Source organism: Embiotoca jacksoni, unplaced genomic scaffold (assembly GCF_022577435.1).
Source record: "Embiotoca jacksoni isolate LCO1_2020_lvr unplaced genomic scaffold, fEmbJac1.0.p SCAF_8, whole genome shotgun sequence".
Taxonomy (NCBI): Eukaryota; Metazoa; Chordata; class Actinopteri; family Embiotocidae; genus Embiotoca; species Embiotoca jacksoni.
Window position 1 is genome coordinate 3,049,916 of NW_027185436.1, and position 24,881 is coordinate 3,074,796.

The following is a 24,881-nucleotide window of genomic DNA, read 5'->3' on the forward strand; positions in this document are numbered from 1 at the left end:
ATTTAACCTCGCTAGCGTTAGCAGCCAAATGCTCTTGGGTGTTTTTCTTTGGTCGTTTACGTGAAATCACATTAAAAACAAACTACTGAGTAAATAAATGTATAATATGCGAGATATTCATAAACCAACAGCATGTCGGTGAAAGTCTTCGGAAGCTTTGATCTACGTTGTTGACAAACATCTGTCCGCCACAGCTGGAGCTCGCTCGCCCTGGAGCTGGAGAGTCACGTGCTCAGCTGGACTTCTCCTTTGATCGTTTACACCAGACGACTCGTCCTCGTGTCTCCACCACCGAGCAGAGAGCCGGCTGGGCGGGCGCGATGCCTTGACATCGTGCGCAGGGACGACAGGGACGACTTTTTAAAAGACTTGATTTGAGTTTCGCAGCTTCTCGCCATGGCCGGTGTCTTAGCAGCGAGGATGGGATTCAACTCCCTGATGAGGAAACAAGCCAAGAGCTTCAACGTGAGGATCTGCACGATGGAGTCGGACATGGAGATCAGCTGCGAGGTTGGTTGACGTCTCTCACCGTTTCAGCTTCATTTCGTTCAACTCAAGCCAAAGGTGTCGAGTAATAATGTCCCTCAGCTGACGGACATTACATACAACTGTGACTCTTCTCATACTTTCTCATGATCTGTAATGGCCACTAGTGATGGCAGCGTCTCATCACATCGGATTTGTCCTTTTTGACACTAGATGGCAGCAAGCAACTGTGGACACGCGCCACTTCCGTCCTGCAGAACACCGTAACAACGTGTTATAATGCGTCTCTGTCCTATGCAGCAGTTGAATCGGGGGACATTTTAGTCCGTTTCAAAGCTCTGTGCTGTACAGGAGCTGCTGAGCTGATCTGCAGTGTGGATTTAAAACAGTGATTTATGCTTGTTTCATTATGTTTTGTACAGTTTTGGGTCTTTTTTTTCTTTTACAGTGTTTTCGGTTTTATGTTATGATTTGTTTGGAGATATATCAGAACTGAAAAGACATCAAAAGTACTTGCAGACACCATGCCTGTATTTAAAGGGGAGGGGCCCCACCAACGTTTGCAGTTTGTAATTACACACAGCAGTAATGTTAGTTGCAGGTTTCTATTTTCTGTACTTGAATCATGATTATAAATTATGGGTTTACTAAATAGCATTTAACGAGCAAGGCTCCTGTGGACAAAATGTTCATTCAGCCTGGCAGAGGAGTTTTTGATTGGACCAGGTCGATGTCCCCGCTTATATCCTCATTTCTTGCGGTTTTTAGGTTAGGTTAGGTTAGGTAGTTACTTTATTAATCCCCGAGGGGAATTTTTTCGCTACAGCAGCATACAGGAAGCAATAAGATCATATTTACTTCATGATTTTCATGCCAACCTTGAATGCACTTGACAGTGGCTTCCACCGTGAGTTAGCTCAAAGGCTAGAGATGAAAGCTATCTAAATTGAATATGTGTGCCTGATATGCCTTCCTCACAGCTCTCAGCTGGATGTGGAGCAAATGAATGGCTCCCTGCTTTGAACCTGAGGTTATGTTTGAAATGCTTGAATCAGAAGACACATCTTACGAATGTCTTTCAGAATTTAATTAAAAAGATTTATATATTTAGCAAACTCAGTCTCTCAATTTGTTACTTTACTTTTTTTTTCTTTTTTTTTTAATTATAAGACTAAACATTTATGTGTTTCAGGTCAAGTGGAAAGGAAAGGACCTTTTTGACTTGGTGTGCAGGACTCTGGGTCTGAGGGAGACGTGGTTCTTTGGGCTCCAGTACAACATCAAGGACACAGTTGCTTGGCTGAAGATGGAAAAGAAGGTGATTGTTGTGTTGTACTTGTCTTGTTAAAAGCCTTAAGCCACGTGATCATTGTTAGTGTAGAAGTAGAAGCCATGAGAATGAAATGCAGATTTCTGTGGTTTGTTGTTGCAGGTTCTGGATCAAGAGGTGCCAAAGGAGGAACCGATTACCTTTCAATTCCTGGCCAAGTTTTACCCGGAAAATGCTGAAGAGGAGTTGGTGCAAGACATCACACAGCATCTCTTCTTCCTACAGGTATCTACGCATAATGTAAACCTTTGTGCTTATAAATAGAGTTGTCTTTTATATAAATTAGATCATTCTGAAATTATTCAGTTTGCATATGTTTGATCTTTACCAGAATCTTCTTTTGTCTCTGGATTAACTCTATAGATACTTACCTTGTTATCTCCCAGTCTATTTCACGTGTGTCTCATGAAGAGGATTTTTGTACACTCAGAATGAGAGGCACGTTGTCTTCGATCTATATATAGCTGAAATCGCTCCAGGCTTACAGGTACACCTCAAATCCAAAATGCTTCTCAGCAGAAGTAGTGGATTACTGCCTGGCTAATGGGCAGACACGTTTTTTTTCCCGTCTTCCCAAAGGGGTGCTGTGATTGAAGCTTCACGACTTAGAAGCGGATGTCACCTTTCTAAAAAAAACTACGGATTCATTAATGCTTTAAAATATGTGCGTGACAAGTTGACAATCGATCATAAGCACTTAAAGTCTTCAAAATACATTAAGGTTATCCATTTTACCCGTACACATCCTTCCTTTGACGGATGTGCTTCCTCTTTGGCTTCCTTACAGTTGCGATACAGTGCCAACAGGGGGCACACGAGTTTCTCTCCCAAGTTGTTGAGCGGAGCACGCTGCAATACACTTTTTCCCATTGTCCCGGTCTGATTGTGTGCAGCCATGTGGACTCAATGCCCAACATATTACCGCTGCCCTTTCTATCCACTTAATACTCTCCGGGGAATTCCTGCGCAGCCGGCCACAGCGTTCCCCTCCGCAAGAGATGAGATTTGTAACTGTGCTCTCATCGTCCGATGCCACCAACCACATTTATCAATTACTGATTAGGCTTAAAGGGCTCAGTTATTGGCACAGTTAATGACATATTCTCCTTGGGATGCCCCTCCTCTCCCTCCCTCATAGCACCCCCATCATATCCAGTCCATTCTGCTGGTTTAGTTATCTAGCAGTGCAATATTTGGACGGAGGCCCTTATCTGCTTTAGGCATATAAAATGTCTCTCTGTGTCCTTGATCTGTTTAAAAGTAGCGGAAGAAATGTTTTTATTTTAAAAGAAAACTTTGCCCCAAAAAAACATCCAGTAAATTACTTCACAGTTAAGGCAGCGACAAGGAGAGAAGAATAACAAGCGTGTAGTGCGTCGCGTCGCTTGTCTTCTTATTACTTTGCTCTCATTAATCCCCATAATGTCAGGAGCCGGCCTCTGTTCAGATAGTGTCACAGGCACGACAGCTGGATTAGTGCTTATCAGGAATGAGCACCGACCCGGATACAAACACACATACATACACAAACAGCTCACACACACTTCCACGAACAGACAAATGCACATCTTTGTCACCTCAGCCTGCAGTTTTAGCAACAACAGAGTCTCATTGGTGAAGCAGACTGCAGCCTCAGCCTCTCGGTGCTCTCCGTGATTATGGGCTGTCACTTCTGGTTCCACACCTTTGTTGGTTCGAAACAAGAGAGGACAGCATGACTGGCTTTCCAAATGATAAGGTTTGAAGTATTACATCTCCCACTTATTTAACTACAGCTAAGGCACATTTGCCCATCTAACCTTACTATCTGGCTTTATGCACCAACATGGAGTTTGCAAATTGTGCGATTCAATTAGTTTGACAGGCGCTGGTGTTTGGGTAGTGACACCTGGTGAGAGGCAGCAGTTTAATCGGGAGGGTGCTTGTTATACGGGATTGACACCCATTTCAATAATTCATGCTATTACCGTGAGCCGTGACAGTGAAGTCAACACTTGTAAACAATGCAGCAGTCTTTCCTTAAGCTCTAAACGATAGATCTGAACCCTCGATTTGAAACTCTCACCGACTGGAGTGAGTTCACATCCATGGAACCAGCTATCACCGAAATAACACAAATCATAAAAAAAACTGGGTGGTGTTCTCCTTTAATTACCATCTGGTGCTTTTCTAGGACTTTCTGTCATGTCATTATGCTCTTCTGACTAGCAGGCTGCTATTCGTGGAGCAGCTTAATGATCATATGAAATGCTGTTGGTTTAGATATGTAGTTCCTGGCTCGGTATCTTAATAGGTCCCCGTGTGACTATGATATTTAAGTCTTACATTTATTTGGCGCAGTTTGTCCTGTTTCCAGCCGTCTCTAAAATGAGCAAAGGGAGTATAACAGTGCACAGGGAAGTTTAGTTACTTAGTTTTACCAGACGTCAGCATATCTCATTGAAACCGTTGAGTTGGACTTTTTGTCCATTCAAACATTTTATCCTCTTTAATACAGGGCTAATTCATAAATGTGTACTAAAACAACTGACACAATATTGATATTTTGTAGTCGTATATAATTTAAATAAATACAAAAACACATCAGTCACATGGAGAGTAAGTAAGTAAACTTATTTATCAAACCTTCAAATCTATAAAGTATCCTGGGATCTGGATTGGGTTCCATCGACAGGCAGAACTTATTTAAACCTCCGACATCCACAGTCCCGTGTCGTCTTTGCTGCTAAAGTGTGTGGTGTCATTATGCCGAGATTGAAAGAGCTCTCTAAGGCCTTCAGACCAAAGGTTGTGTAAAGGCCAGTTCATCTCAGTAAATCTCAGTTAATCAGACCGTTTGGTGCCCGGAGAACCCCAAACGTTCATCACAGGATCTGCAGTTAACTTTCAAAGTGCTTTGAAACTGTCGGTGTCAAAATGCACATGTCTGTCATCAGAAAGAGATTGCACATATGTGATCTGCATGGGAGGCATGCCAGGAAAAAGCCTTTGCTGTCCAAAAAGAACATCAGAACAAAACTAGTGTTTGTCAGTGAACATATACACAAACTCTTGTGTATCTTTGGAATAATGTGGTCTGGACAGACGAATGAAACATTCGATCGTTTGGCTACATCACCAGTCGAACATGTTTGGAACAGACCAAAGGACCTCCTGCCAGCAGTGAAGCATGCCGGTGGATGTGTTAGGGTTCGGGTTTGCTTCACTTCCTCAGAACCTAATTTTGGACCGGAAGTGGACGTTTTAAAAGGATAAGCATCCTAAGTACACTCGCAAATCCACCGAGGAATGACTCAAAAGATGACATGGTGAATACTCAAAGCCAGATTTGAATCCCATTAATCTTCTGTGGGGAAATTCAAAAAAAGTCAGTACAAGAAAACCCACAAGCATCGTGAAAGTGAAGGATTTTGCACAGAAGAGAGTTAAAGAACCTCAGCAAGCTGATGTCACAGACTGGTGGACAATCATGCAACTACCATAACTAAAAGTTGTTTCTGCTGAAGAGTCTAATACGAGCTTCTGAGTTCAAGGGTGTATTTACTTTTTCCACAGAAGAATATCACATTTATTCATATTTTTGTTGAATAAATGACTTCAAAAGCTTCAAAAGTTGTGTTTCACCCTGCTCTGTCACTGAGGCGTCAGGTATTTTTTTCCTTGTCTACAAGTTGCGTTAGATCACCTGTCAGTCTCATACAGGACCTTTATTTTTCTCTCATAGAAATCAATGTAAAGGAGAAATCCTAGTCGAGACAAAAAGAGCAGCTGACCTCATTTGTGTCACAGAAATCCGTTTCCTCTCCAAACCCAGCCTGACCGGACGACCTCTTGAGAGCTTTTACAGCATTTAACAGTGAAAAGTCAACGAAATGTCACACGTTGCTGTGCGAGCTGCGTTGTTAGTTCGGAAGCTATTTTTTTGTGTTGAAGAGGTTTTGAAGAAATGAAGAGGGCTTCGTCATTTAGGTGGTTACGTGTGTATTAGAATGAGTGCCTCAAAGCTGATTATATTTGGTAACTCCTCAGGTGAAGAAGAACATCCTTGAGGAAGAGATTCACTGTCCTCCGGAGGCCTCTGTGCTGTTGGCCTCCTACGCCGTCCATGCCAAGGTTAGTGCTTCTTTTTGGACCTTCAAATTTGAATTTCAGCTATTTTCAAAGAAGATCTGTACATCCGTCTTTTCTTCCATTTATCCGTAAATGGTTAAATTGTCCTGACTTTTAAATCTGCATGACCAAATAGCAACTTCTTCTCTCTCAAAACAGTCCAGAGGGCCTGTCTACTATCACTAACCGTGGACTTTTATAATCTGCTCATATCTGGCCTCTCAAACGAAATGTCATGAATCAGCTACAGTTGATCCATACCTCCGAGTCCTGATATGGACCACAAGAGCACACGATACACGTTGATTTGCTAGTATAGGTATTGATTTTTAAAACTCCTTTACCTTTCATTCAGTGCTCAGGGGATGTTTCTAATGTCCGTACCAGGAGCCCTGGTGCTCTGGAGGTAGTTGTAACTTTTTGAAAATGCCGAACAAGCTGTCTTGGCCTGTTGGAGCCGCCTCCCTGCAGATCTGCTAGCATCAGAAAAGCTCAAATAATAAAATGTCATGATCTCATTTAACTGAAGTAAAAACACAGTGTACGGATTGGTGGCGGCTGGATTGCATTTGTGCTTCTTGAAAATGAAGTAGGTGTTTGAGCTGTGGCAGTGATTTTTGAAGCAGCGGGCAATAAGTGTCATCACGACCAGGGAAGCAATACCCTGCCTGAAAACGGAGTATTTCCTCCTTTGGTAAAGAAGCTTGAAGGTTGGATATATTGGGGACTTTCAGAAGCGAGAGGGAGATGGAGGACGAGATCGATAGGCACATTGTTGCAGCATCTGCAGTTGTGTGAGCGTTTTATCAGACTGGTTAGTTTTCTAGTCCTCGCTTATGGTTTTGAACTCTTATGGCAGTGACTGCATTAACAAGGTCACAGTTCAAAGTGGCTGAAACTAGCTTTGGATGGCACTTAGCTCATCCTTACACGCACGTAGAGAGCTAAGATCTGGAAGAACGGTGAGTAGAACAACTCCAAGGAGTCAGTTAGAAAACGTGTGTATGTTTATGTTAGCGAAGAAGATCCACGGAAATGGAAATGGAATCCGTGCAGATCCCCTTGATCAAAAATAACGGAGGTGCTTGTTCTTTTATTGATTTTATGTCATATCTTCCAGCCCACTTCAAAACTGACCTTTTTAAACGGACTTTTGCCATGATAGCGTTTGTAATTGTCGCGATTTATACTGTGATCATTTTATTGCCCTTTAAATCACTTCTTTTCCTATTTGTCTTACTTTCCATTTTTCTGGCTGTCGTTAACTGGTAAAATGTTTATATCTATCAGCATTATTTCAGTATTTGGTTTTCATAATGTAGCATTGCGATATATGAATATATAGTATACTTTATGTGCATTATAACCTGGAATATCCTTTATGAAAGGCACCACGCACAACTTTTCTGAGATTTCCAGGTTGAGGTTGACATAAATTACTCGTAGTCTATGGAAATCACTCCACAGGAAAAAGCTCTTTTAATAAACCTCCAGCGATCTCAGACGTTTTGGTTGAAGGATCCCATCTCTCTGAAATCCCCAAGAAAACGATAGGGAGACTGAGGTGCAGCTTTTTGACAGGCAGACGGGGTCTAGTGAGACCGGAGCTCTACCTCAAAGATTCAGCCAAGAGCCCTCGGAGACTCTCCTTTCCTCACGCCAATTTAACAGGCCGCGGCTAAAAGAAACCGCGTGGATCAAGAACAATCAGCAAATCGGCTCGGGGCTCGTCAGCAACCCTCGATCTGGGAACAGCAGAAAATACGGGGTCAAAATCTATTTTAATCAGCAGTCCACTTTGATTAGAGTCAGCTTGTGTGTTAATCGGTGTTGTAAAGGGGAGGCAGGTAGCTGTGCAGCTGCTGAGAGGGTTCGGTTCTGGCTGACTTTTCCGTTCTCCTTTTCTCACCATGAGCTGTTTTCTTTTCTTCTGCAGAACCACTGCAGCTAGCGAAGTAGAGTACATCATACAGTCGGGTCTACTTTGGCGCAGCGGCTCATCTTTAATCATGATTATGCCAGCCTGAAGATGGCAATAACAAGAGAGTAAAGGCATATTCCACAACAGCTTTAATGTTTTAAAGGAAATTGTTTAATAATGTGAATCGTAGCTCTGTTCAGGTACGTTTGGTAACACACTGAATGAATCTGTGTGGGTAGTCAGTTTCCAGTGAAAGGAGAACGTGCTGCATAATTCACAACAGATACAGAAGGAAGCCATAACAGCTCCTATTACCTTGTATGAGTTGCAAAAAGTGCATAATAATAGATAACAGATGAGAGTGATGGTGGAGAAATGTGTTTGTGCACAAAACCTCTGACTGATTCCCATTGAACTATTTCACCTGCGTGCATTCATGGACATATAATGACACAGGTTAATGCACATACAGTGCAGTCCACAGGATTACAGTATATTTATTATGGCTGCAACTATTAACAAACTACTGTGTTTTTATTATTAATTAATCTGATCACAGCATTGAAAACAAAATTATAGATCTATAATAAGGTGGAGAAAACTTCAAATGCCAAGAGCAATTTTCTAAAGGTCAAGGTGACGTCTTCAAATGTCAAAAATCCAAAATATCGGGCGTGTTTTGATGCGTCAGAGACAATTTACAAACTAACCAAGAAATGTTTGAAATTGTTTCTTGAAAAATGATTTAATTAAGTACCAAAATGTACGCACATTATTCTGCCTGTTGACGAACTGATTATTCAATTAATCAAACAAACAGCATAAAATGTTGTTGTCAGCATTAGATCATTTCCAAATGTAGCCTTAATCGTGGCTCATCCTCACATGTACAACGGTTTCTACAGATTTTAAGTCTACACTCGCTCACATGTAAATTTAATAGCGTATGTAATAACAAACATTTGATCCTCTTTGAGGGGGATCTGGGATTTGAGCACTTGCGAGGAAATCCTGCAACTGAAGGAATTTTGCATTGAAGAGGGTCAAAACCTTTAGAAAGTTGATGTCAGAGACTGATGGACAATTATGCAAAACACCTACAAGAAGTTATTTCTGCTAAAAGGGGCTAATACTAATGTCTTATGCCATTGGTCTATTTACTTTTTCCACAGGAGAATACCACATCTATCGATATATTTATTGAATAAATGATTAAAAAAAAGCCAACTGTCCTTGTGGTGTTGTTTGGGTATACCACCTTTATCTGTTTCAAAGAAGATCAAGCGTTTTGCTTGTCCAAATATGTCAAAAAAAACAATTCCCATGAGATGTACTTTCTCCACGTGTTCCCTCTGAGAGCCAAGAGTTCAGCCTCTGTGGCTCTGCAGAGGTGTCAGCGCCTCCTGCTTCGTATGCTGACTGGGTGCAGCGCTACAAGGAGGCGATGACAGGGGATTTTCAAAAACAGCCGCTGTGGAGAAATTCACAGGGAGTCACTGTGAATAGAAGTTGAGGAGGGCGAGAAGTCACCTCCCTCAGCTGTTTGTGGCGTGGAGCTACGTGTCCAGCTGAGGGAAGAGGGATGTGACAGGCTAATAGGCCTGAATCACTGAGGTGGGAATCATGGTGTTTTACAGGTGACTTCAACGAGACTCGTGCCTCAAGGAAATGCAAATTTAATTGGAAAGTCTTGAGTTATAGTATATTTACTTTGTAGCTGCATCCCAATCTGTTTCTATTTCCAATCTGTTTAAACAGCGAAGATGTAAACAGAGTTGCTCTTTTCAGTTTCAATCTGGACCACACAATATGTTATTCAGTACTCGGTGCTTGTTTGTCAGCTTCGCCTTGAGAGTATGTAAATCCTACTTCATTCCCCCTTCCCAACTGTCATAATGTTGATGGCCATCACTGCGTGGCGGGAGCCAGCTTTATCATGAGGGACAGTGAGACAGGTAGATGGAGACCAAATGATACAGACAGCCCACTGGTGAGACACGTCAGTCACAATATGCATTCGCTCGGTGGAACCCAGAAGAGTTTGAACTCAAATGGAAAAGTGGAGGTATAAAAATACATTTCTGTTGTTTTGCCATTTGCTGTTACTCGGTTTCATTTCAAATGTGTAGTGCACATGGTTTATACAGAATATGTAAATCAAGGGTGAATATTGACGGTCACTAAACTAAACTAAGAGCCTACATCTCCGTGTACACCGGTGGTTTGATCTAAATGCTAACGTGCTAATTTTAAGCTGATGTGATGTTTAACATGTTCACCATCTCTGTGTGTTACTGTAGCATGTTAAAATTAGCACTGAGCACAAAAAGACTCAGAGATCCCACGAGCCAATACCATGAAAAATAATACATTTCATTGGCCAGGGTGGATTTCAAGGTGAGCCATGAAAAACATCCATTTCTCACTATTTCACTGTAAATTGATTTTCTCCAAAGTGGACTGTGTGAGAAATACATTTCCTTCTCCTGTTCAATGGGGGCTCTACTGAACATGATATGTCCATTAGGCGGTGGTCACTGTTGAGCTATCCTCTGAGAATCGATCACTGCTCTTAGTTTGGGGTTGTCTGAAATAATTGGCAGAAATAATCAGGAGGTCTGTGAAGAGCGATGCCACTGGCCAAATGCCAGCATTGTCCCTGCGCCTGGCTGAACGAGCCCAGTGCTGCCATCAAACCGCGGTAAGTCTATATATCATCCGTTAAGTAGCCGTTACAAACAGGTGTTGCACTGAGGGAGTGGAAGAGGTAGAGATGGGAAAGTGAAGAGAAAGGATCTCATTAAATGGCCCTCAGCTTCTCCGCTCTGAGCCACTACCCTATTGTTGCAGGCCTTTCGGTCTGTGTTGAGCTTATTAAGTTTAGCTCTGTTAAGTGCTGTTCTCAGACTGGTGTGCTCAGTAATCAAACCCAAACAATCCCCCAAATAAAAGCACAAACACAACAAATCAGCACAGCATGTAGAATTATGTAGTTTATTATAACCAACACGTGGTCAAAAGATTTGAATTTATTACGCGCACACAAGTTTAGAAACGCTATTAAATGTTACAATATACAATACCAATGTGCGGTGACTTGCATTTGTACGGATTAATTATGTATTTTCTTTCAAACACAATGAAACGTTACATCAGAACATGGTTTTTGTTTCAGTCCCTGCCACCATCTCCGAGACGATTTCTTTTTCGTGTATATTTTTCTGCTCCTCCAGCTGAAAGTGTCACAGCAGTGGAATTTTCAGTGCAATTGCAAAAAAAACTTGAGCAGCAGCAGAAGGTTATTTCGCTGTCTGAAACCTCAGATAGAATGTCGGATTTTGGTGTCAGGCTCGCAGTCGGAGAGGAATGAGTCATCCCAAGCTACCTGTTTTCCACCAGTTCAATGGTCATAGAAGAAAATCTCTGAGTAGAAACAAACAGCACATTTTGGTGTTAATACAGGAGTCCTCAGTCACTGCATTATTTTGGTTCAGGTTGCTTTGGAGTTTAAGCAGTTTTGAGGATGCCACTACAATTTATAGTCAGGCCTAAAACATGGCAACTCAAGAATTTCACAATATTTTGTTTTTACATTTGAGTTAGCAGTTACCCAATAAAGAATACTATAAACATGTGAACTTTTATTGTGTCTTTGTGCTGCAATATTGATTTTTTTTTCTTCTTTTTTTTTTTTTTTTTTTTAAACAAATTTGTTGCTTCAATAACTCAGTTCTATGTCAATGCTAAAAAGGGTTGGACATATAAACATGAATAAACATTGCCTTCATCAATGACCTCTTTGAATATCAATTTAAAAAATAATTCAGTTTTATTATTTGAGCACCAAATCTCATCCTAAGTAATCTCAGAGCACTTTACATAGCGAGGTCAAAATCTTATAATAAGATTGAAATAAAACCCAACAGTTCCTCCATATGCAAGCACTTGGCAACACTTGGGAGGAAAACTCCCTTTTAACAGGAAGAAACTTCAGACAGAACCAGACTCAGAGGTGGACGGTCATCTGCCTCGACCGGTTGGGGTGAGCGGAGAGCACAGAGAGAAAATGATGAGCAGTGAAAAACGGCAAACAGTAAGCAGGGCGGGTTACAGCAGATCAGAAACCTGCAGCTGTGGAGCCAGAGATACCTGCAGGAAGATACAGAGGGAAAAGCATGAGCTGCAGGAGAGAAAAGACCAAAGTAATGCCATGCAATAGTGGCATGGAAATGAATGGAGTAAAAGAGAGAGTAGAGAAGAGGAGCTCGGTGCATCATGGGAGGTCCCCCAGCAGCCCAGGCCTACAGCAGCAGAACTAAAGAGTCACCTGAGCCAGCCCCAACAAACTTCATCAAAGAAGAAAGTTTTCAGCCCAACATTAGGGATCCCATTTTGTATGAGTTCAGATGTGAATTTCTTTTTGGATTGTAAAGCAGGTCTAGGTGCTGTATAATTACTGTGAAAGTGTCAGTCCACAGAGAAATACACACAACCCGAATGCAGCAACTGTGCTGTTTGGACTTGAGTAACTTTGCGATGTCACAAGCACACTCGTGTAATTTGTCCACTGACAGCACAGCACAACACAAAGCATTGACTCAGTTGGCCAGGGTGTCACTCAGAACAAAATCAGAGGAGAGGGTCGTTGATATCAGTGTGCCTTTAAACAGCCTGGTCTTTGTGGAGCTCCAGAGAGAAGCTAAGAGAGAAAATGAACTGTCAAACAATATTGAGATGGTTTTTAGTACTTAAAACCTCAAAACATATCTTCAAATGGATACCAAGATTAAATATAACATCAGAGAAGTGTCAAATATGAGACCCTTAAAAGTAGAGAGTGTGTCTGCCTCCCAGTGAATGAACAACAACATCAAAATCAAAGGACTCACATCACTAGATCCGATAGTGATATTTAAAAACCATGCACGGAGGATGAAGCTGTGCACAGGCAGAGGGAAACGTTCATGTTAGTCTGCTTACATAAATCTACAGTCATAGCCAACTCTGTAGCAAGTGTAGCAACATGTTTTATTCATGTCCTTCCACCAGTTTTACAGTAGCCCAAAGGAAACTCCCAACGCCACTCAGTCATTCCTGATCCATCCAGACCTCCCTTCAGACATGCATGGTATGATTTGTAGCCCGGCTCTGTGATGATAAGCGATCTCATTTCTCCCAGAGATATCTCTAATTGCATCATTTACACCGTCTCCCAACAAGTGGGCTGCAGGGTGTACCGTGCACATTAATGACCTGACGGCACACCAGCCTCCATTCATTCTCCACGATACCCTCTTCGGAGCGCTGTAGTTCCATCTGATGAACTGCTCTCAGGAGAGGCATTGTCTGGGCTGTTATTGGATGAAAGGTGGAACTCGGCCATTAGTTTGGAGTGATTTTAATCATGTTAGCACTTTTGCTCTATTTTACAGTACGGAGACTACGACCCTGATGTTCACAAACCCGGCTTCTTGGCTGAGGAGGAACTGCTGCCAAAGAGGGTGAGTGCCGATTTGCTTCAACTGAGCTGTCAACCATGAGTGAAGATGTCAACATAAAGTATTTGTCTTATTATCTTGCCCCGTACCTGCATGCTGCATTTTAATATGTACGCGATCATCTGCATGCATTTATGGATATTATGATATTCATGTGGGTCTCTCTCCATCTCAGGTGATTAACTTGTACCAGATGACTGCAGAAATGTGGGAGGAGAGGATCACGGCGTGTTACGCAGAGCACAGAGGCAGGACGAGGTAAAAACTGCTGCACTGAACCGGACTGCTGTGAAGTTCCACAGTCATCAGCACAAATTCAGCCTTGAGTTCATGTAGGATGTGCTTAAAACTTCCACAAGAAATGTTTTATGCAAAACTTAGTCCACTCTGTCACTGAGATGAGAAAATGGTGCATAAAAGTTGTTTCTAAAGGGAAGTTAAAGAAAGAGCATTAATGGAGTTACAGAATGAACTTGTCAACATGTATGGTTGGTTTTGGAGAAAATATTGGACTATAAAATGACATTGCTGTAATTGCTTTACTGAATCTACAATGATGTGATTGTGGTGTTGAACTTCGCTCCACCACCAAACTGAACTCATCTGAAAATGGATAGGGAGCAAGTGTGAGGGATGTGGAGTGTCTTAAAACTCTGTGGGCGGGAAATCAGGCCTGGAAAGTGTGAGTTCTAAAGCCGGGAACCTCAGCACTTAGAAAAGTAATAAGTGAGTCACGGTGCTGATCAATAACCTTCTGAACCCCAGCAGTGGGAGGGGAGCCGGTGGTCCTCACACCTTTAGCATCTGAATTGTTATGGAAGTGATGCAGAATTGTGGGGAGGGAGGGGGGGCACAGGAGGGAGGTCAACGGCTTCCTGATGACTCCAAAGCTGGGTGTCATTTAAACCTTTACAACACTTGTGCCAATACAGACATTTTGGTATCAATTTCAAACCTCTTTTCAGAGATACGAGAGATATGAACATGTTTCTATTACAGCCAGACCGATACTGGATTTTGGGGAACAATGACATTACTGATATTAGAATATAACTGGAATCACCGCCTGTCTGTTGTATGCCTCCGTTAACCCCGCAAGTTGTTGTGTACATGCAGTTCATGTACGTTCATGTTTGAGCCATCTTTTTAGAAAATCCCTCAAGGCGTCTCTGAGATGTTCATAGTGGGAAACGGGAGTGAGCTCATAGCAACCTTGAACTTTGACCTTTGACCACCAAAGTCAATTCATCCTCGAGTTAAATTGAACATTTGGGATAAATGTGAAAAGAATCCCTCCAGATGTTCCTGAAATATCTCATCCAGGAGCATATGCCGATGTGGTGGGACAGTGACCTTTGACCTGTGCCCACTAAAATCTTTTGGTGCAGTTCACCATTGGTACCAAGTGAATGCTTTTGCTAAGTTTAAAGAAATTCCTTCAAAGCGTTCTTGAGATATTGTGTTTACAAGAACGAGATGGACGGATGGACGGACAAAACCATAATGCCTCTGGATGTGTCTGTCGCCAGCGCGGCGGCATAAAACCATTCTGATATGGATATCTTGACCGAAATGTGACGAGCAAAAACACGTATCTGTAACACGTATATGTACGAGATGTAATGGAAGCAGGATGAACGCAGCGTCATTAAGCCAAGAGCACGGCTACTCTCCAGAAACCAATTAAACAGAGCAGCTGAACGTCTCAATGTCAGATCCTTGTTAAACCCATGCAGCCGTGTCGAGTATGAAGAAATAAAGTCGTCGAACTTTGCCAACATTTTCAGTCGTAGTACTGTGGACACGTTTTAGTGTAATGTCCAGCCCAAGATTACAGCACACAGCTCAGGTTTTATTTCATCTGTATCTCGCTTCACGTTCTTTTACAACTGGATTCAGAAGTGATGATTAAAACACAGATGTCAGCACCACATGAAAGTAACTGACGGACGTGCCGTGTGATTCTGCATGTTCTTTTATCGAGGGGGAACTTCTGCTGCTTTGCACTTCCACAGCATAAATCCAACGTTACCATTTAAATTTCTTCTGATCCCCTCTAAAGCCAGGATGCACTTGGCGTCCAACCTAGATAAGATTGGTTTACATGGCATTATGTTCTCTTGCCTGTTTAAACTTTGATGAAACTTAAATCATACATTTTTGTTTTGGGCTGACTTGACCCCGAAATCAGAGCAGATGTGCCAACAGCACTGTAGAAAGAGGAAGAAGACGAAGAGTTTGATGCATTTGTTTTCTCTTTCTGCAGTGTTTGGAGTCTTGGAGGCATCAGAATGAGTCTTGTTTTCCATCAAGCATGACCTGTAAAGCCTGTTAGGGAATTGTAGTTGTGATTCGGTTCAGTACTGTGCTTATGTTTTCACCCTCACCAGAGCTACGTGGCAGAGTTTTTATAGATCACACAACACAACAGATGCTACACACAAAAGCTGAGGAGCTGAGGTCTGATCTCCTTTCTCTCTCCTCTCCTCCCAACCTTCCCCTCCCTCTGTTCTCCACTCCCTTCAATCCCTCTCTCTGTCTGTCTTTGAACTAGGGATGAAGCCGAGATGGAGTATTTAAAAATAGCTCAGGACCTGGACATGTATGGCGTCAATTACTTTTTAATCAGGGTGAGCCGATGCTGCTTCGTTATGTCTTTACAAAGTAAGCCAATAGGAGTGAAGAGGAGGCGTGTCACTTTCACTGTGAATAGCAGTCTGACTCACCTGTTTGTCTCTTTTTTAAGCAAATTTGCCTATTTTGGTTTTTTTTAAAAAAAGGTAAATATATATATATATATTTAACTATATATATATATATATATATATATATATATATATACTTTTTATATACTTTTTATATACTTTTTTAAGAAGAAATAATTTAACATAGAAATATATATGTGTATATATATATATTTATATATATACACATATATTTCTATTTCTGTATATATTTATAAATAAACTGCTGGACTGGATTTTCTTTCCAGATGAGTCATAAAGTAAACAAACCTGTAACAACTCTTAGCAAGCAGAGAGTTGCTGGCCTTCATCAATGTGCTCTCGTAAAGGCCGAGACATTTTACAATACCACCCAAAAGTCAAACACAGCGGAAGTAATTCACTATAGCAGTCACTTTTAAAGTAAACAAGCTCAAAGACTGTGTATACGTCCAGCAGCTGGCTTTGTTCAGCTCACTTCTAACCAATAGTTTTGGTAATCAAAGCCTCTGCAAAGCCTCCTCTTGTCAAATGAATGTCGACTGGCCTCACAGCTGCTCGCTACTGGGTAGTAGAATAGCTGTGTTTACTCTGCCGATGTGGTTTAGAATAAAAAGGGAACCGATCTTCTTCTGGGAGTGGACGCCCTCGGTCTGCACATCTACGAGCCGGACAACAAGCTGACACCCAAGTGCTCCTTCCCCTGGAACGAGATCCGCAACATCTCCTACAGCGACAAGGAGGTGGGACAATCTTCTGTTGAACTTCATGATAGTTATGATACATACTGTGCATATATGATACTTTAGTATAGTAGTGTTTTTACTTTGAGGGGCGTCATATTTGTTTGTTGTGCCATTGCTCAAGTTTCATTGTTCTTAAGTATATTGCAAAGTTTCGGCCATCCAAGTTAATGATTGGGAGCATTGAGAATTTAACCAAACAAAGTTTCATCTCTTTAATTTAACATATGAAGAGGTTCTTATCTATATATAGGTTTTATTGATCTTTATACATTTTGATATTAGTATTGATAATGAAGATCTTGTCAAGTCTTACCTGACAGTTGTGTCTTTTTCTTTTGTGGTGTTTGTTTTTCTCACTGTTTAGTTTACCATCAAACCTCTGGACAAGAAAACCAATGTTTTCAAGTTCAACTCTTCACGGCTGAGAGTCAACAAGTTGGTGAGTTCAGTTGAGATTGTTGAAGTTGTTTTGTTAGCTATTGCTGTTCCAACAGCCACTTTAGCTGACTGGAAATCATCTTGAAGAAAAGTACAGGAATTAGTACATTGTTGGTTGTGTTTCTCCTGTGTAGATCCTCCAGCTGTGTATAGGGAACCATGACCTGTTTATGCGCCGACGGCGGGTGGACTCACTTGAAGTGCAGCAGATGAAGGCTCAGGCCAGAGAGGAGAGGGCCAGGAAACAGGTAAGAACCAAACACAAGGAGAATGGCCTGAACTTGTCAGTAACCATCCAAATGTATAGATAAGTCTGAACTGATTTTCCAAAAAAGAAATGGAAAACGGCTCTTATGCAGATATAAGGAGTTGGGCACACATTGAGATCTCTCCCGTCTGGTGCGACCCCTGAAATCATTTCCCACTGCTGGTAAAGCATCGCAGAAGAAGAGGGTGCAACGGGACGAAACAATTAAAAGAGCTCCAGTCAAACCTCAAACAATAGAAAACCCAGAGTAAAATACAGTGGAAATATGGCGTTTATGTTTGCGTCATGTATTAATTTGAGGATTATTACAATCTCCTCATTGGTCCACACTCAAATCTAATGTTTTCATCTGCTGCCATTTTCCTTCTCCTTCACTGAGCAAATGTTTGACTGACGATCACTCGCTACTTTGTTATTTATTGTGTGCTGAATGATGATTTAAGTGCATTTCCATGAGTTTATTTTAACTGTAAATAATCTTTTCCACCTAAACAGAGCGTAACAGGTTGTTTTTTTTGCACTATGTATCAACTAAATCTAATTTCAGCCTCGCTGGCTGCCTCCATTCAGGTGGATGGAAATGCACGTAGTGACAAAATACATTCTGTCCAACCACTCTCATTTTATTTCACACTCGAGTAGTGTATGTCTCTGATGTGTTTACTGTAATTGTTAACATCTGTGTTGTATCACAAGTGCAGTAACACAAAAATCCACGCACACTGCTCTGTAAGTGTAAACTTGATTTATTTACAAGTAAACAGAGGGCCTTGTTGTTCTCTTTTCCTGTAATGATGTGTCCATCAGCTGCACCTGCTTTGTGATTTCCTTTTGTCACATCCAAACTGAGCTTTGTCCATTGTATTTTCATCCTCATTCCCTCCTTTGTTCGTTGAGTTTCTTTCTTTCTCTGTCCATCATTTTTGCCACCATATCCTCTTTTCATTGACCGCACTCCAACGTCTGTGTCATTCAGGTGGAGAGGCAGCGTCTGCAGAGAGAAAAGCAGCTGCGAGAGGAGGCAGAGAGAGCCAGGGACAAGCTGGAGAGGAGGCTGATGCAGCTCCAGGATGAGGCTCACATGGCCAACGACGCGCTGGTAAGATCCAGTTGGTTAGCCCAATCTGAAATCCAACATTTTGTCGGCTGTGTCACATAAACTGTACGGCAGCTGTCAAAAGACAATAATTTGTCCATTTGCGCTCCTCTCGACATTAATAATATCGTCGTGTTATCTCCTCCAAGTGTTTCCTCTTCCTCAGTTTGTTTGTCATCCTCTCCATCAATCTCCCTTTGTCTGTATTCATTCACGTCGACACCTCTCCTGGCCTTTCTGTCGTCTCCTCCTCTGCACATACTTGAATCTATGCCTTTGCTCCATTTCCCCATCTCCTCCCCCATTTTGAACTTTCCCCGTTTGTGTTTCCCCTTCCTCCCGCTCCCTCTCCTGCTCCTCCCCAGCTGCGTTCGGAGCAGACGGCGGACCTGCTGGCTGAAAAAGCCCAGATCGCAGAGGAGGAGGCCAAGCTGCTGGCCCAGAAAGCTGCCGAGGCTGAGATGGAGATGCAGCGCATCAAAGTGACCGCCATCCGTGGCCAGGAGGAGCGGCGGCTCATGGAACAGAAGATGCTGGAGGCAGAGATGCTCGCCCTCAAGATGGCCGAGGAGTCGGAGAGGAGGTGGGGAGAAGAAAGAGGACTCAATATGACCGTATATCTGTTTAGCTTTGTGTGTTGTGCGACTTTGTCTCAGTAAGCTTTTATCTGTCTCACACATATGCGCTCACAGACACAACATGCATCATTTTAGATCTTTAATTGTACTATCTTTTTATCTTATTGTTTTCCTGTATTTAAATCACATCAAATCACAGTTCCTGAAAAAACTTCCTCACCTCATGGAGCCTCTCAAATGTTTTTGACTTTCTGCACTGTTTAATGTCAAGGAGCACAAACATGCCGCTGCACATCAGTTTGCTCAAAGTCAGACGTTGCTCTCCGAGCGCGGAGCAGACGTAAATTGCTCGATCAAAGAATAAGAACTTGTTTAAAGTCGTTTAATTTCGAAGGCTTTGTTCTTGCACTGCAGCAGAAAAGCGAGTTACAGCCATCCTGCTGCCCAAAGAGGGAAAAAAGGGAGGGAAAAGCTTTTGTTCAGCAGCCGTCCCCCTCGGTCTCAGGAACAGCAGTTCATTTGTGCTACTTAATTGTTAGCAGTCGTATCGATTTGATGGTCGGAGTCTTAATCAAATAGTCTCTTTCACTACACACTGAAGTTCCACAGTTTGATGTCTTTTATCTGCGCCTTCAAGATTTTGTAATTTTTCGACTTCCTGGAGTCGATCAAATCAAACACAATATCTGCTCTTGACTGTTTTATTTCTTCAGAGGCCTGATTGATAAAGAGAGATTAAGATTTGAGGGATTCTCAGTCGGCACTTTCTGAAACTTGATAGACGTTAATAAATTTTTTTTTTTTTTTTTTTTTTTTAATTTTTTAATTTTTTTTTTTTTTATAATAAAACAGTACACATACTAAGAATATCCCTTCACAGCCTCCACTTCACACTTTATTAGTACAATCATTTCAAACGGGCACCATTAACCACACGCCAGTGACTGACATTTGTGGATGAGCACTTGGAAATGACTGTGTCCACTCAAACCCTCGAGGCACACGGCTCCCCCACACCAACCAGGAACTGCTGAGTGTTCAGGAACACAATCAAAAGAAATGTAATCACTCGCATATGAAAGTTCTTACATCTCTGCGCGCACAATCGATAGTGAAATAATGGAGTCTGAGATGATTGTCTTCTGGGACCACGCTAAGATCACCCGGCTAATAACAAAAAGTCGCATTCCTGGTTCAGTGAGTACCAACTTGCCGATTTTGTAAGATAATTTCGTATTCGATTTAGATAATTCTGTTTCCGATGAAAGACTGGGGGTGATTTAAGTATTAAGAATGCATCTCTCCGTCTTGGTTGTCCCCTCAGGGCGAAGGAGGCTGAGCAGCTGAAGCAGGACCTGCAGGAAGCCCGGGATTCAGAGCGCAGGGCCAAGCACAAGCTGCTGGAGATTACCAGCAAGGCTGTCTATACGGTAACTGACCTGGGGCGCACACACACACACACACACACACACACACACACACACACACACACACACACACATAACATACAGTTGGTGCTCATATACATGTAAAACACACCAATAAATAGATGCATATTGTCCATTCAGTACACAACCTGATTGACAAGGATGTACATTTTCAGGGAAAAACAGGGAGGCTGAAACTATTGATAATGAATGAGGGGAAATATATTGATGAATCATTCAAATCAAGTAAAATAAACAGATGTTTGCCGATTTCAGCTCCTCAACTGTAATAATTTGCTTATTCATTGATTTATTTTTTTTTTGAATAGGGATAGTGCATATTCATGGCTGCAACAAGCAATTATTTTGATTTTCGATTTTTCTGTGTACAAAACATCTTCAAACAGGGAGAAAATGCTGATCTCGATATCCCCAAGCAGAAGGTAATGTCTTTAAATATTGTGTCCAAACACTCAGTTTATTATTTAAGAGAAAAAAAGCTGTGAATTCTTACATTATTGAAAACTTGGAACCACTAAATGTAAAATGGCATTTTTGCTTAATCGATTAAATCGTTGCAGCTCTTCACATTTATAAACATCAACAGGAAATGCTATGTTTCCTCCATAGTTGATTATATGTTTTAATATTCTGTAATATATATATATATATAGTCATAAATAAGTAATAACCCTCAATACACAAACAATCATAAAACAAACATGCATAATGCAGAACTGCTGCAGAATTTATTTAGACAAATATAGCGTCCTGTCCCCGTTGGGAGAGTGAGGTGCTGCTGCTGGGATGAGAATACAACATGACCGTATAGATTTGATAGCTTTATCTTGACGCTTAATAACACACACATACGCTCACACATGCACACGCTGACGCATGAACTAGTGGCCCAGCAAAGCCAGTCGAAAACAGGAGATACTTGCATAAGAGCGGGCGGCGCACGAGGCAACCCACGCAAGAGCTTCCAACATGCTAAAAACCCACACGTTACACATTCATCTGCCTGCACACACACACACACACACACACACACGCACACGCACACGCACACACACACACACGCACACGCACACGCACACGCACATATTGAGATGCTGGACATGGATAGAATACTGCACTCTTATCAGCCTATGAATGTAGAGTCTAAATACACACACACACACACACACACACACACACACACACACACACACACTCACACTGTGCACATAAAAGACACTGGAACTCCACTGTGCACTTATCAGCTCCTGAGTGAAAAGTCTGCACACAGAAACACACTGTTACACAAGCACACAGTATTCTCCGTCCCATCAGCGTCGGCTTCGGTCGATCTGCCCTCCACGCTCTGCCAGACCAGGTTTGTGTTGACTGGATCCATTCTGTAGTTTGGATGCCGAGCACTGGATTTACATTTATATTGTATACTAGGTCCACCTCATTTCCAGCCGACTCCCGAGGTGGCATGTGACCAATGGGGTTCAGACATTTGGTCAAGACCTAAAATCATGTGTGTGTTTATGGTCTGGGATCATCAAAGTGATCCTCGTTTTACCACCATGTTGTCCTCGTGTCCTACTTTCCAGACATTCTGCAGCGAACAAATACTCTTTATTCTGTCTTGCTCTGTTCTTTCTTTGTTTACCCTTCCTTTGTCTTCTTCAGTGCTCTTTGTAATTTGTCTTTCTCTTTCTTTCTTCCTGTCTTCCTTCCTTCCTAGTCCTTTTTGATTTTGTCCTATTTTCCATTTCCTCTGTTAGTTCACTCACAGTTCTTCCTTCCCTCTAATCTTTTCTCCCATTGTAGTCCCCAGGACTGCCGCCTGACAGCATGCCGCAAGACCTGAGCTTCAGCAGAGAGAACCTCAGCTTTGACTTTAAAGATACTGACATGAAACGCCTCTCCATGGAGATCGAGAAGGAGAAGTGAGTAGTGTTGTGGAAAAACTGCATATAACTCTTAACACTTAGAAAAACAAACAAAACACTTGCATGTTTCTTGATAAAATAGATCAAATACATAGATTGTACAATATGGAGACCATCTGGAATCTTCCAGCTAGTTCAAAGAAAAAACACAAAAATACAGCTTGTATAATACAGTGTTCCCCCCAGGAGTTTGTTGTTCATAGACCTTAATGTCAGGACGAATATTTGTGCTCACCTTCAGTGGACAAACCTAAAAGTACTTGACAAGTAGCTTTTGACAACAGAGAGACCTCAACCAAGTAAGGGTGGTTGGTTGGTCCTTCTCTCACAATACTATATTATGTTGTTTGTTAAAAAGGGATGGATTTTCACATAGTTTTGAACTATTATCATTAAATTATTTAAACTCAGGTTGTAGTTTTTGCAGTACACGCCAACAGCAGACATTTTTAAATAAATATGCTTATTGATGAAGTCAGCGCTATACCCTGAAGTAATCCTTACTAGTGATATATAAATATTTATATTTTAAATGTAAGTTAATATTGTTTCTCGAGCAACAAACAGTGATGTTTGCAAAAACAATTTCACTGTTTAAAGTCAATAATATCTCAAGATAACAGCTCGATAAAGTACTAATCCACTTTTTACTAATGGAGGTTTTATTGCAATTCCATTGACCAGTGTAGACTTGCGTCGACCAAAATATAAAGTTCTCTTTCACTTGGACTGGTTCACTGTCTCCACTGCGGCATCTCACCGTGTCTGCCGTCGAACACTGAAACAGGACACTGAAGCTCCAGCCAGCTGCTCCAAGTGGAGATAGTGCATGCGATTTGAATTCATAACGATTATTAAATTACACTGTGATATTTCTGCTGAAAGGGTTGGGGAAACCCTGTAGTAAAATAGTGGACAAAGAAACTCATTTCCATTGGTTGGTGAGCCTGTAGGGACTCATTAACAAGATACTGAATATCCACTCCGTATGGAAACAAAGAGTGTCACTGTGAGCTGCAAAACAATTCCTTATAAGGCTCGCTATACTCACACAAAGCTCACATTGTTTAGGATTCACACTCATTAAGCTGGGATGACAGTCTCACTCCTACAATCAACCTAAAAGTGAGAGAATATAGGAGCAGATGATTAGATGAAAGAGCCAGTCCTGCATCTGCTGATGCTGCTCTTTGCAAGTTTGCACAGCGTGTTTTCACTTTCCAGTTATGTGGATCTGCCTGATTGCAGCGGTTTAGTAAATTACTTGTTAATCATCAGAGGGAGGTGTTTAATTGACAAAACTCTTCCTTTCAGGGTCGTTTGGAAGAATCGTACAATATGTAAATGAGAAATATCTAAATGGATGAAGTGTTGCACCATCACGCTAAAAAATACATTTTTGATTCTGGAGTTCAGGTGAGCAGCTGACCCTCAGCATTAGCTGCCACTGATGTCGCTGCCATCGTTCACACATTTTAGTTCAACAGCTCCTGGGGTCAGTGAGGTGAGGGAAAAAGTACATTTACACAAGTACGAGCTGGACTGTGGAGTCGAATAAATTACCAGTCTTAGTTGTCGTATTATTAGGTAATTATGTTTTTATACAACAAATGTAAGTGAGCAGCAGGTCTACAGGACAACAACTGGTAACTGTTCTTGAGACTTAAGGAAAGACTGTCATGGAGTTTAGAGACGTACTGTGAACTAGAATCGCTTTCTCGCGGTTGTACGTCTGTGTTATCGATCAAGTTGTAGTTTACATCGACCTTTTCTGATAACATGATCTACAAATGAAAGTGACTTTGTAAAGCTTCGTTCTTATTCTGTTGTATGTCGATTGTATTAATTTGAAAATATAATAAGAGAGAAACTAAAAACAGTCAAATCCCCTGTATGTGTTTGACAAATACAAATAATTCTAATGGAACACAAAGTTGTTGACCTGACAGCAGACGATGCTTCAAATATGGATGTTGCTGCAAAGAAGCTACTAATTCTTAATTGTTGATGCGTCACGCACATCTTTAACATGACAGCAGAAGATCACTGATTAACGTCACCAATTCAGTGTCCGACCAAATATGAAAAGGTCGCAATCTCCTCTTCTGTTCCTGAATTATGGTGTTGAAGAACAAAATAATTCCATAGGGAAGTTGCTTGTGTGACATTTTGTTAAAATGAGAGTATGAATTCTTGAATTGGCCACAGACGTGTTCTGTGAGGTCACCGTAACCTTTGGCTGCTAAAATCTGATCAGTACATCCTTGAGTCCAAGTGAACGTTTGTGCCAAATTTAAAGAAATTCCGTGAAGGC

At 41.6% G+C, this 24,881-nt stretch overlaps 1 protein-coding gene across 2 annotated transcripts in view; it reads left to right on the forward strand.

The window, feature by feature from the left end:
• Positions 1 to 24,881, forward strand: part of nf2a (NF2, moesin-ezrin-radixin like (MERLIN) tumor suppressor a) — a 31,036-nt gene that overhangs the window by 203 nt on the left and 5,952 nt on the right. Inside the window, exons 2-16 of one of the 2 annotated variants that reach the window (XM_069138396.1) lie at positions 195 to 510; positions 1,679 to 1,804; positions 1,919 to 2,041; positions 5,846 to 5,929; positions 13,280 to 13,348; positions 13,521 to 13,603; positions 15,900 to 15,975; positions 16,677 to 16,811; positions 17,179 to 17,253; positions 17,387 to 17,500; positions 18,497 to 18,619; positions 18,982 to 19,199; positions 20,519 to 20,624; positions 21,029 to 21,064; positions 22,446 to 22,564. In XM_069138396.1, the coding sequence (XP_068994497.1) occupies positions 397 to 510; positions 1,679 to 1,804; positions 1,919 to 2,041; positions 5,846 to 5,929; positions 13,280 to 13,348; positions 13,521 to 13,603; positions 15,900 to 15,975; positions 16,677 to 16,811; positions 17,179 to 17,253; positions 17,387 to 17,500; positions 18,497 to 18,619; positions 18,982 to 19,199; positions 20,519 to 20,624; positions 21,029 to 21,064; positions 22,446 to 22,564 (1,601 nt within the window). In that variant the 5' untranslated portion in view covers positions 195 to 396. The remainder of the gene's footprint in view (positions 1 to 194; positions 511 to 1,678; positions 1,805 to 1,918; positions 2,042 to 5,845; positions 5,930 to 13,279; positions 13,349 to 13,520; positions 13,604 to 15,899; positions 15,976 to 16,676; positions 16,812 to 17,178; positions 17,254 to 17,386; positions 17,501 to 18,496; positions 18,620 to 18,981; positions 19,200 to 20,518; positions 20,625 to 21,028; positions 21,065 to 22,445; positions 22,565 to 24,881) is intronic. The other variant, XM_069138397.1, reaches the window with a different exon arrangement.